This window comes from Glandiceps talaboti, chromosome 1 (assembly GCF_964340395.1).
Source record: "Glandiceps talaboti chromosome 1, keGlaTala1.1, whole genome shotgun sequence".
Taxonomy (NCBI): domain Eukaryota; kingdom Metazoa; phylum Hemichordata; class Enteropneusta; family Spengelidae; genus Glandiceps; species Glandiceps talaboti.
In genome coordinates, this window is record NC_135549.1 from 889,301 (window position 1) to 902,015 (window position 12,715).

Consider the following 12,715-nt stretch of genomic DNA (forward strand, 5'->3'; position numbering starts at 1 on the left):
CAGTGAACACGGGCTGTGCTTCGAAAGAAGATGAAACCACTTCATGTCACTGTGTGGATGGTAATGAACGCAGTAAAAAATGAAATAAAGTGCGTGTACACATAGTTTTCGAGGGATGGTTATCCAACAAAACGTTCTGCTCTAACAAATTTGTGGGTTTACTTTCGCGAAGATTTTGAATGGTCAATGATCGAACGTACTGTTATGACATATGCTACATCTGAACAACTTGAGAGAATATTATGGGGAACTCTTGAAGCCATTCTCATCCAATCTCTGTATGTTCGATGGGTACGGAAATATTAGATAATTTTCGTTTCGATTAGATTAGATTGTCTGCGGGAGCTGTTTTCCACCCATTGAATAGTTATGTCAACAAAGGACGCTGATAACAGCCTTCACTTTACGTAAACAACATGGCTTCACTAGGACGTAAACAATACGCTGGATGGTCCATGTTGCAGTACAAAACAGCAAGGCATAGTCAGAAAACAAGTACTAAACTTGCACGGTGGATATTTAAAAACAGGTATACTATTACATATAATATGTACTAGCCATGACTACATTTTTAAGTGAAATTTACATCGGAAAGAAACCTTATAAAGCAGTGTCATTCAGTCTATGTGGTTGACCACACCTTCCTCACTCATTCACTGCCAGAGGCACTATCGTTACTGCTAGCAGTCAGTTCTAATGAATTTGGCTAAATCACACCATCAGATGTTGATGCTGAAGTGTATTGCTCTACGCTTGAGGCATCTGACGAATATTCAACGTCGCGTTCTGGCGATAACCGGTTGTGAAGTTGACCTTCTGGCTCGGCCCTAATGGCTTTGCATGTAAAGATAAACTTAGGACAATTGTGTTCAAGTGACATCACGATGTTCCAAAATCTGTCCTATACATATGCAAATGAGAAGTACTTCCTGAGGTGCTCCGAGGCTCAGCCTAGAGTGGCTCATTTTTCACACAATTTCTCATGTCAGAGCTATTCTATACTGTCACAAACCCAATGTCCTTTATTTTTATGGCAATATAAACATATTGATGAAAAAAAGTATCACCCTTTGCATGTACACTCTAAGTATATTAAACAATTTTTATTTCATTAAAATAATAGCTTTCATTTTTTTGCATAACCCACAAGGCTTTGTTAGGTGCTTGTCTATGGCATATCACACTACATGATCAGTGGGGCATGGGGTAGTAAGAATGAAAATCAAGTCTAGGATGGTACATCAATTTTCTACGCTACACAAATTAAATGAATGTTTTACAGTCTATGGGGTTATAAGCCAAAAAAAAATAACCACCAAAACTAATTTAAAAACAGGACCAAATGTCTCTTATTCTCCCATCACTTTATGATTTTAATACCCTTACTCAAAAGAAAGACAAAGTACATGCATAGAATAGGTACTCATATGGAATGCACCATTGTCCTACTTTCTGTAATAGCATATATGTGAAAGTGGTTAAATTTTCAATTCCACGTATACACAAGTATACTTTGACTTGATGAGTCTGGAGGGACAAAGTGAGTTTGAGATACTGTAATCTTCAGAAGTTTGTTTATTTGTGTGAGTTTTCAGATAATTTACTATCTGAAGTCTATTGTGATCAACTGCCACCTTTTGAAATGCTAGACACTTGAATGTAAGGAAAGTCATTCATTGTGATGTATCACAAAAACAATTTTATTTACTTCATGTAGATGATTAAAGGAGTACATTCAGTGTTTCTTGTCATGATTCCAAATTGAAAAAACCTGATAACACTTTTATAGTTCAGGGTGCAATAAATCTTTCTTGATTTATCACTTAGAAAAGATACATCGTAAGATACATGTAATAAACTATAGTAAGTACTAGCATTTGTGAGCAATGTTTACACACTGAGGTAGCTTCACATTTCTAGTCTGTACAAGTACATGTGTTTGTACTGGTATATTATTGGCACTGAACTTTGGCTTTCATTTTTGGCAAAGGATGAAAAAGTCACATTGCAAATTATTTTAAATCCTACCATGGGTACATTATATCATATCAAGTACTGTAGTGTTCAATGAAGTAATAAAAGGTATATAATCTAATTGTACCACTGACATAAATCAGTTTTACAGCTAAAATATATCATAATCTGGTGTTACATGTAATAATTCAGCAATCCTACTGGACTTGCTTTTGTTTTGAATGACAACAGTTTCACATCCTATTATGTGGATCACCCCAACATAGACTGTTTCCCTTGGGATTTGCCCTCAAGAAGCAGTCTATGGCCCACAGTCCCTCAAGGAAACAGATGTATGATGTTGCCCTTGCTATCAGTCAACATGTGTATAATGTATCCAGGATGCTCCACAGGCTGTCAAATCATCTTGTGTTCCCGACTAGGAAGTTAAACTGTCGCCACTCAAAACAACATCAAGTCTAGAAGGATATATTGCAATTAAACTTCATAGCTGGATGATTGAGAACAGTCTTAAAACATAATCAGGTATTCTTTGCTGGTGGATCAGTGAACTAACATTTTTACAAAGTTTCCTCAAGACATAGAGAACTTAACAAAATTACACATCAATGAGATATATGGTAATTCAAAAGCCAAGTTTGCAGTCTTGTAACAAAAGACACTCCTGTATCATAATGCATGACAACAAAGTAATGCATTTAGAAAATGGATGTACATGTAAAAAAAATCCATAACTGATGGTGTTATCGCATAGGACCACAAAACTGAGAAACAGGAAATTTTGACCAAAATATACTATTTATGATCGTACATTAAATGACAAATTCACAACCACACTGTACAGGTATGTTCATTTCACAAGGGTATAACCTACGTGACTGTAGGCCACCCACTGTGTGTATGCTACACTGTACAGGTATGTTCATTTCACAAGGGTATAACCTACGTGACTGTAGGCCACCCACTGTGTGTATGCTACACTGTACAGGTATGTTCATTTCACAAGGGTATAACCGACGTGACTGTAGGCCACCCACTGTGTGTATGCTACACTGTACCACACTATGGAAGTTATGATCGTCACTGACCATCCAGTTTCATTAACAGATTAAAGCATTTTCTGAAACTTTTAGAGAACCTTCAACCTACACTACACATTTCACTCTGAAATCTGATGAAAGTTGAAGATCACCTTAAAATAGAGTCCCGTGATGCACGAAACCCTGCCTAACAGGCAGTGCTATTTCTTTTATTTTTCATGTATTCTCTTTGAATTCCTGGGCATAGGCATATGATAAATCAGTAATTACCTGATATCACCACTTCATTTGTCACATCACCATTCATGCCATTTCAGCAATGTGACACTCATCTAATGACTTGTGCCACAATGATGAAACAGGGGCTCATGGCAATACAATGAACGAAGACGTGATATTGGGTAATAACCTCATATTACCCTATGCAAATACAATTGTGTTCAACCACATGCAACAACAACAGCTTTAATTTGTGTTGATCTTAAATTGCCGTTATAAGCAAAACACTGCTACCACCAACTTGTGTTCAACATGCAACACAGTAATTTTAGTTTGTGTCTATCTTTGCCGATAGCTTGATTTCTGTAATTATCTTTCACATTTAAAACATTGCTGTTGGAGAATAGCCATGGAACATCAAATGCAAATTAGAATAGCTATGGTACATAATGTACACTAAATGCAAATGAGAATAGCTATGGTACATCAAAAGCAAATGTCTTGTATGCAAAATAACAATCTTATAATTAATATACTCAGAATAACTGAATATACAAGAAACGGTTTAATGTGAAAAGCTTAATTATGGATTACTGTAAGACAACAAAGCTTAGCTTCTGTAAGTTCACCTATGGAACTACATCCAGCTGACAGTGGTATGAAGCAGTAGAAGTTGTGAAAGTCCTTGAAAGTGTGTGTGTGTGTGTGTGTGTGTGTGTGTGAATTCTGCTGGTCCTGATACAATGTGCTGCAAAGATGTCTACAGTTGAATCTACTTATTTGATACCATAGAAGCCCTGCAACCTTCACTTATTATCATGACAAACTGGATGGGTAGGCTTTGAGAATCTTCACATCATCTCTAGGTCTGTCTTGAGCATCAGTTTCAATCATACCCATTCTATTTACAACACTCATTCCACCATAGACTCTACCAAATATAGCATGTTTGCCATCTAGCCATTGTGTTGGTGCTAAAGTGATGAAGAATTGGCTGCCATTTGTATTAGGTCCACTGTTAGCCATGGACAGAACCCCAGCTCCAGTATGCTTCAATACAGGAGAAATTTCATCTTCAAAATTTTTACCATAAATAGAAGCACCTCCTTTTCCTGAAGGTTGAAAATAATGAAGATAATTGAGTAAGGTACAAACCAAGTTCAATTGCAGACATAGTTCCCAACTTGTTTGTTTTATGGCAAAGTTATTGTGCAAATCTGAATGGTGTCTCAAGATACAAAGCTTCATACTTTATTGACCAATTTGCTATTTGACCTTGAATATGGAGATCTCATCAAGGGCAAATGTCAAGATATTAAAAGAAAACTGACTTTTGGGATAAAGACATTTGAATGGATCCGAGTCAAATTTACAATGAGTACTATTTGTATTGTACTGTATATAGTGTTTCATAATACATTTGTATTTTATAGCTCACCTGTTCCTGTTGGGTCACCACCTTGAATCATGAAATTTTTAATGATTCTATGAAATTTGCAATTATTGTAATATCCACGTTTGGCCAATTCAGCAAAATTCCTGCAGGTTATGGGTGCATGTTGCCAGTAGAGTTCGATGGTGATCCTTCCCATGCTGTGAGATACAAAAAAATCAAATATGACAATTAAAACTGACATTTTCTACAAGTCAATGTTTATGATAAATTACAAATCATTCATATTTGTAAACTGAGTTTGAAAATTACAAAATTAGTCAACTGTCAACCATGCATACACTAAGAATTGTGGATACACTGTTTGGAAACAGAATTCAAGAAATAGTTTGGTGACTGGCATTACATGAAATACTTTCTTGTCATATATTCAATCTATCATGCAAAATGAATGTGATTGTGAAGAAATTGCAAGTGTTAATAAAGACTTTGTATTGCTCTAAAAATGTCTAGATTTATAGAGACTACCTATGAATTCATATTAATAATTAAAATTCATATTCCCAATTAAACAAGAAAATAGACAAATTGTTTAATGAATTTTTAATTACTTGGAAACAGAATCTATTCAATGTTACAAAGAAAGTAATGGAAGTGGAAACAAATTGCGTACTTACAGAATTTTTAAAACAAAATTTGAATTTGATGACTACTTGAATAATGTATCGGATTTTACACTACATAAAAATTTATCAAACTTTAGACTAAGTGACCAAATTTTAGGTATTGAAATAGGAAGAAAAAGTAAACCAAGATTACCTTTAAATGAAAGAATTTGTAGCAGTTGTAATAGTAATGAAATAGAAGATGAATTTCATTTATTATTTTCATGTGATGTGCATAGATCTGATAGAACTATTTTATTTAAGAGTTGCAATTTAAATAATTGTATTTTTTCTATTGCAGAGAAAGAAAAAATATTAAAACTAATATTGGAATATAATTATTTAGATATGCAATATTTTAAAGAAATACTGTTACATGCTATACCCTCCAGTAGCTCCATGTACAAGTTAAACAATTTTTGTAAATTGTTCATACTATACAGTTTCGTATTATTTTTGAATTGTTATACCATACTACACTCTCTGATAGTGTGAGTTGAGTAAAAAGAATTGAATATCTTTGTTAACAAAATTTCTCAAAAGTCATCCATGTTATAGAAAGCTGATATTTATTTATTTCGTTCAAGTATAATGAGTCAGTTGGCAGCGTTTGGTGATTGTTAGCTGCAATAATTGTAGCTTTGTTTTTGTGTGCAATACTTTTTTTTATATAATATTCTTTTTTTAAATTTTATTTTGTGTTAAACCTGTGTCACTTTACTTTTTGCTTTCTTACGGGGGTTGCAAAAAAACCCCCACACAATACCGGTACTAGCGGAGGACCGAGACGGCAGACATAGAAGTACAGTTACTGCAGTTAGGGGAAGTCCCGGTGGGAAGCACATGTAATGACAATGTTATTTACGGGAAATTTGTATATCGAACTTGTAAAGTCGAAATGGTGTTCGGAAAGTGTGAGAATACGTTCAGATCTTGTCCGCCAAAGCTACCATTGTACATCTATTCTGATATCATCTAATGAACTTACCATTGTCAAACTGACATTTTCATAAAAACGTACTTCTGAACTAAAATGCTTACCTTGTTTCAATAACTACGAGCGGCGAGTTCTCAAACGTGCAGGCCGCCATGTTGGAAGTTACCCACAATGCACTTGGAAATTAAAATGGCAGCCCTCTGTGATATGTGATCGTGAATCTTTGTAGAGCAGTTTTTGTTCGAGTTTCAATGAAATTTGCCAGTAACTGTATCAAGGTTAATTCTGTCAGTTTTCCATACTTGATTTTAAAATAGGAAATCTAATATAGCTGAATTAACTACCACGGAAACGCTTTCCCAATCGATATAAACATTGCAGACAATAGCTAAAGATAAAGTCGGGTCAACGAACTGTTTTTTCCTGACCTTGGCATCATCATCATCATCACCATCACAATCAATATTGGCCTTATATTTATATAAATTAATATATTTTAGAACAATATTGACTGACGTCTATCGATATATGTTGTTGATGCTATGGCCTCTTTAGAAGACAAACTATTAGGTGAGAAAACAGCCAATTACTGCAGTAGCAGTGAAGAAGACAGTGGAGACGAGGATGGATTTCAAAAACCGGGAACGATACGAGAAGCTTCTAGTGATTATGATGGTTATTCAGGAACTGCTACACACGTAAGGATAATTATTTATTAGAGTATACAATATTGAATCACTCTTTAACCAAAATATTTATCCCTTTCATCTTGTTGTCTTGGCAACAAGGCTATACATAGATGTATTAGATGTCAGTAATACATGATTGTGCAAATTTATGCAAATTATGACTGAGTAGAAATATCAACAATAAGCAACACGATTCAGATTTAAAATAGAATCAATTCAATGTCGGAAGAATCTGGAATTTATATCGGGTACTAGCGAGGCTAACTCGGCTAACTGTAGTATTTCTTTTGCACTGTACACAATGCAGTTATAATCATGCTGCATTTTTGTTTCAGGTTTTTTGGCGCACATATGGTCAGTGTTGTTATTGATCTCTGACTAATTGTTAAAAAACCCTGATGTTAATGGAATTTGTGTGGATGTTTTAAAACAATTGATACAATGTATATTTGGGTTGCAATAAAGAGTTGCTGTTGCCTTTAATACAATATAATGAAACATGCCTGAATATATCAGTAGTCACCGGCAGAACTCTTACATTATAGACTGGTATACAAAGTTGTATTTACATTATAGACTGGTATTATACCAAGTTGTATTTACATTATGAAATCTTTTCTCATACATCTTCATATTCACTGTGCTTGAGACCCGAACTCAAATCATGATACTACAAGGGACTACTCAAACGTTAATTTGACACATACTATGTATTAATAATACACACTGCTATAACCTGAACAAAAACAAATGTTTTAAGTGTTAATTTACCATTCAAAAATCGTTGAATAAGTAAGTTATTTTGTTTATTATGAAACAAAGAGAGCTTTTGAAATGGGCCGCCAGTTTACTACTATGTATACCATACAAAGTTATTTTATGTCATGGTGGGTCATTAGTTCAGAGTGAGGTCAACCCAAACTTTGTCACATGAAAACAATGCCAGAAAATGCATTTTGATTCAGTTCATGGCATGTTTTGTATGTACAGTAAACCAATACTAGGTTAGTTCTATGTAAATATTTACTGTTTAGTTTATTATGGAAAAAAATTGTAGTACAGTTCCAGCACATGTAGTCTGTAAGGTTCGCAGTGACGGGGCGCCCTCACACATCGGCCAACCCCTCCCACATCGTGTGAGAGGAGGCTGGTGAGGGCGGAATGTCACGACGTATCTTACAGTCTACAGCACATGTAACTTCAGATAAATGAACAGTCTGAATTGAACTGAAAGCAGTCATTAGGAATACTTGTGACATTTCTCACTATTTCACTTTTTTTTGGTTGCTGTCTTTCTTGGTTTAACTTCCATCTCCAGCTTCATCCATTCTTGTTTTAATGGGTATGTGTACATGTATGTAAATGGACAAAAAGCAATTATGCCACCTAAATATCTGAACACTGACACATAATTATCAAACGTACACTAGCCAGTCTACTGGTTAGACGTGTTACTCTGTTGTGTCATTCTTTATCAATGGAAGATAAGAAGGTGAGGACGAGCACTCAAGGACTACAGCCAAAAATGTACATGTATCATCATTATTTGGTGTAGACAGTCAGCATGTTCAGTAACACATTAGTTAATGATCTAAATGTTCACCTGACAATAATAAATAGGTTGAAGACCATAAAAAGGTTGAAGACTTTCACATATTACCAAGAAGTCACTGGTCACCCTTGGACCATGCAGAAGTGAGGAACAACACCATGGACCACCTATCACATGGTGTAGCATGTTAATAACACATCACATGAAGATTTATTTGTACTTTCATAAATACAATGATGTCCATGTAAATTTAAAATACCTAGACTGTAAGATACATCTTGTCATTACGCCCTCGCCACCCTCCGAGGGGTTGACCAATATGTGAGGGTGCTCCGTCACGGCGTACCTTACACTGTGTTACAGACTGTAATATAGCAAGAGAATAATTATATTACATTTTAGCACAAGACTTGAGGTGAACTGCTTAGGTTCAGTAGTGCTATAGGCATGGAAAAGTCTGTGTGTGTGTGTGTGTGTGTGTGTGTGTGTGTGTATGCACGTGTGTGCACATGTCACATGTATGTGGCAATATGTGTGTGTGTGTGTGTGTGTGTGTGTGTGTATGTGTTTAGATTAAGACTTGTTCATGACATGATGATCCCATCAGTGATATGCAAATTAGGACTAAAAATGAGTCTGTTTGATCAGAATTCTATAATTCCAAAACTATTGAGCAGATTGAGCTGAAATGTAATGGGGATGCATCTGGAGTTGTGTAGATGAAGATGTATTCACAACATGATGACCCCATTGCCGATATGCAAAAAATTAGGTTATTTAGCACTAGACAATTTAGCCTATTGTGTGTTGTTCTCATTTATTATTCTCTAAGGACTGTACAAGTTGACAGCATTTCAAAATTTTGCCATCGTCGCAAACCACGGCCTGTTTTACGGCAACGTTCTTAACAAGCCTCCCACAGGCCGTGGATGCATTCATATACTATATCGTTATTTATGGCATAGCTAATTTATTCGTTTTGTACGTAAACACTACAACCAATCAGATTGACCCTTGCATACCACATGATATACTGCTAATGCCTTGGCAAGAGCCTAGTATGTACACTGAAAACTGACTTGGCCAAGTTGGGTTCTTGTAGCTGCAATTTTATTTTTGCCATCCTACAGACAAGATTGGATTGATACATGTATGAACATAAAATAATGATCTAGAAATCTTGCCTCGAAGTGTCAAGCAGGGCTTGTAAGAGCATCGATTTGCATCGTGAGTTTGTAGCATTAGCAAGTACCGAAGTAGGTTACAACGTGGATTAGCTCAATAGGGCCATGGTTACAACAAGCCAATATTGGCTGATTCAAGCGAGTTCACTCGAGATAATCTTAATTCCATTCACAACTTGTAGTTATTGAAGTGTTGTTTACCATGCGTACTCTTGATTTTACAAGGAACTGAACCTGTGCTGAATGCTAATTAAGTATGGCCTTTTAGCACGGTGTCTTCGGGCGCACGAATTAAGAATGCCGGAATGACTGCATTCATCACCCGTACTACCACAGTACCCGTTTATCAGCCCTTAATGTAAATGTTCAACAAATCTTTCCCCGTTCTCACTTTATACTCTTTAACCCCGTCAAATATTGGTTATCCTAGCATATTAAATTAAATGAGACTAGTAACTTTTACTCAGGTCATTTGAATCGCTCGTTCTCATGCACTCAGTGTATGCATCTGTACAACTTTTGCTGTTCATGCTAGCTAGCTAGCTGTGTTGGACTAATCGTCGCTAACCATAGCTTTCTTTACTACAGCGTCAAAAATCGCCGTGTGAAAGTCCCCAATTATAATTTTTAGGACTTCTTTTTGGGAAAGTTGTATGTATGAGTATCCTGTAGTTTTTCTGCGTTGCCGCCAACTTTGCAGCAGTTGCAATAATTCGCCATAACTTGAGGCCATCGTTATATATCTAAAACACATTCTTTGAGAGACGGACTTTGATTGGGCAGATTATCATGTCATCATTGTTTATGAATATGTATTACGTATATGTAAGATAACTGTATGACAGCTGTAAGATGCCAAAGTATATTTCAAAATGTAGTGGTAGAAATAATACATGTACCTCTGGCTTGCGATTTCAAAATGTAGTGGTAGAAATAATACATGTACCTCTGGCTTGCGATTTCAAAATGTAGTGGTAGAAATAATACATGTACCTCTGGCTTGCGATTTCAAAATGTAGTGGTAGAAATAATACATGTACCTGTGGCTTGCGATTTCAAAATGTAGTGGTAGAAATAATACATGTACCTCTGGCTTGCGATTTCAAAATGTAGTGGTAGAGATAATACATGTACCTGTGGCTTGCGATTTCAAAATGTAGTGGTAGAAATAATACATGTACCTGTGGCTTGCGATTTCAAAATGTAGTGGTAGAAATAATACATGTACCTCTGGCTTGCGATTTCAAAATGTAGTGGTAGAAATAATACATGTACCTCTGGCTTGCGATTTCAAAATGTAGTGGTAGAAATAATACATGTACCTCTGGCTTGCGATTTCAAAATGTAGTGGTAGAAATAATACATGTACCTCTGGCTTGCGATTTCAAAATGTAGTGGTAGAAATAATACATGTACCTCTGGCTTGCGATTTCAAAATGTAGTGGTAGAAATAATACATGTACCTCTGGCTTGCGATTTCAAAATGTAGTGGTAGAAATAATACATGTACCTCTGGCTTGCTATTTCAAAATGTAGTGGTAGAAATAATACATGTACCTGTGGCTTGCGATTTCAAAATGTAGTGGTAGAAATAATACATGTACCTCTGGCTTGCGATTTCAAAATGTAGTGGTAGAAATAATACATGTACCTCTGGCTTGCGATTTCAAAATGTAGTGGTAGAAATAATACATGTACCTCTGGCTTGTGATTTCAAAATGTAGTGGTAGAAATAATACATGTACCTCTGGCTTGCGATTTCAAAATGTAGTGGTAGAAATAATACATGTACCTTTGGCTTGCGATTTCAAAATGTAGTGGTAGAAATAATACATGTACCTCTGGCTTGCGATTTCAAAATGTAGTGGTAGAAATAATACATGTACCTCTGGCTTGCGATTTCAAAATGTAGTGGTAGAAATAATACATGTACCTGTGGCTTGCGATTTCAAAATGTAGTGGTAGAAATAATACATGTAGCTCTGGCTTGCGATTTCAAAATGTAGTGGTAGAAATAATACATGTACTTCTGGCTTGCGATTTCAAAATGTAGTGGTAGAAATAATACATGTACCTCTGGCTTGCGATTTCAAAATGTAGTGGTAGAGATAATACCTCTGGCTTGTGAGAATGAATTTTGCATGGATGTGTTTATTTACAATTACATTATAATTTAGACTTTTACATAGTGCATTGGTACAAATTTAATCTTATTACTCTACTTATTTTTCAATTGCATTCGCTTCCATTATTCAAACACTTCATGTCTAAGAAGGGGTTCTTATAAAGTGCATTAAAACTTGCAGTTTTCATCAGTAGCTCTCAGGTGGCACTTGAAATGCAAATATATCACTGTGTTGAAAATGAGTGACACAAAGTGAACCAAAATAACCTTATTCCAATTATTTTTTCAAAACCACATACATCTACAATGTATTATCACATTGACTGAAATAAGATACTTTCATCTGAGAATGGTTGACAGAGAGGTGAGACAACGGTGATGATATTTTTCATTTTGTTAAACTTTTCTCTTTTTTATAGAAATTTAGCACCAAGGATATTTGGAAAATAAATTCCAGTTTACAACAGTGCGTCATGTATAATTTGATATTGGTGCATAAAATTATTACTGAGAGCGCCCTCACACAAGGCATACAAGAAAGTCTGCATGCATTATACTGTACATTGACATGTATATAATGCACTGCTTTGTGATAAAATCATGCAATTAGTACATTTATTGGTTTGTTGCAATTTAGTTGGTATAGGAACAATATAAACCAAGTGGAAACAACTAATGAAGGATTGGTTAAATTTGTCAATTTTGTGTGCTTATATAGAAAAGGTTGGGTACCGGTCAGTGATCAAAAATCATTCAACATGGTAGTGAAAGTGATATTCATATAGCTTAACAACATTGATCATTAAGCTTATAAAATTCATTACACAGTTGCTACTTAAAAATTAATTCTGAAAAGTTGTCACAATTTATAAGTGGACATCTAAAATGCAACTGTATTAATTCACAGTGGTCATTATACAAAATTTTGTTTTAAAAA

At 35.3% G+C, this 12,715-nt stretch overlaps 2 protein-coding genes across 3 annotated transcripts in view; one reads left to right on the top strand and one right to left on the bottom strand.

The window, feature by feature from the left end:
• Positions 1-1,523: 1,523 nt before the first annotated feature.
• On the bottom strand, positions 1,524-6,384 carry LOC144442049 (peptidyl-prolyl cis-trans isomerase-like 1). Its single transcript, XM_078131355.1, has 3 exons — positions 6,333-6,384; positions 4,672-4,826; positions 1,524-4,345 (listed from the first exon to the last, which is right to left on the bottom strand). The coding sequence occupies exons 1-3, from the start codon at positions 6,380-6,382 to the stop codon at positions 4,050-4,052; spliced, it is 501 nt and encodes a 166-aa protein (XP_077987481.1). The 5' UTR covers positions 6,383-6,384; the 3' UTR covers positions 1,524-4,049.
• Positions 6,385-6,433: 49 nt separating this feature from the next.
• LOC144439384 (phosducin-like protein) overlaps positions 6,434-12,715 on the top strand; it is a 66,422-nt gene continuing 60,140 nt past the window's right edge. For both annotated transcript variants that reach the window (XM_078128674.1, XM_078128682.1), the window contains exon 1: positions 6,434-6,926. In XM_078128674.1, coding sequence (XP_077984800.1) covers positions 6,771-6,926 — 156 coding nt within the window. In that variant the 5' untranslated portion in view covers positions 6,434-6,770. The remainder of the gene's footprint in view (positions 6,927-12,715) is intronic.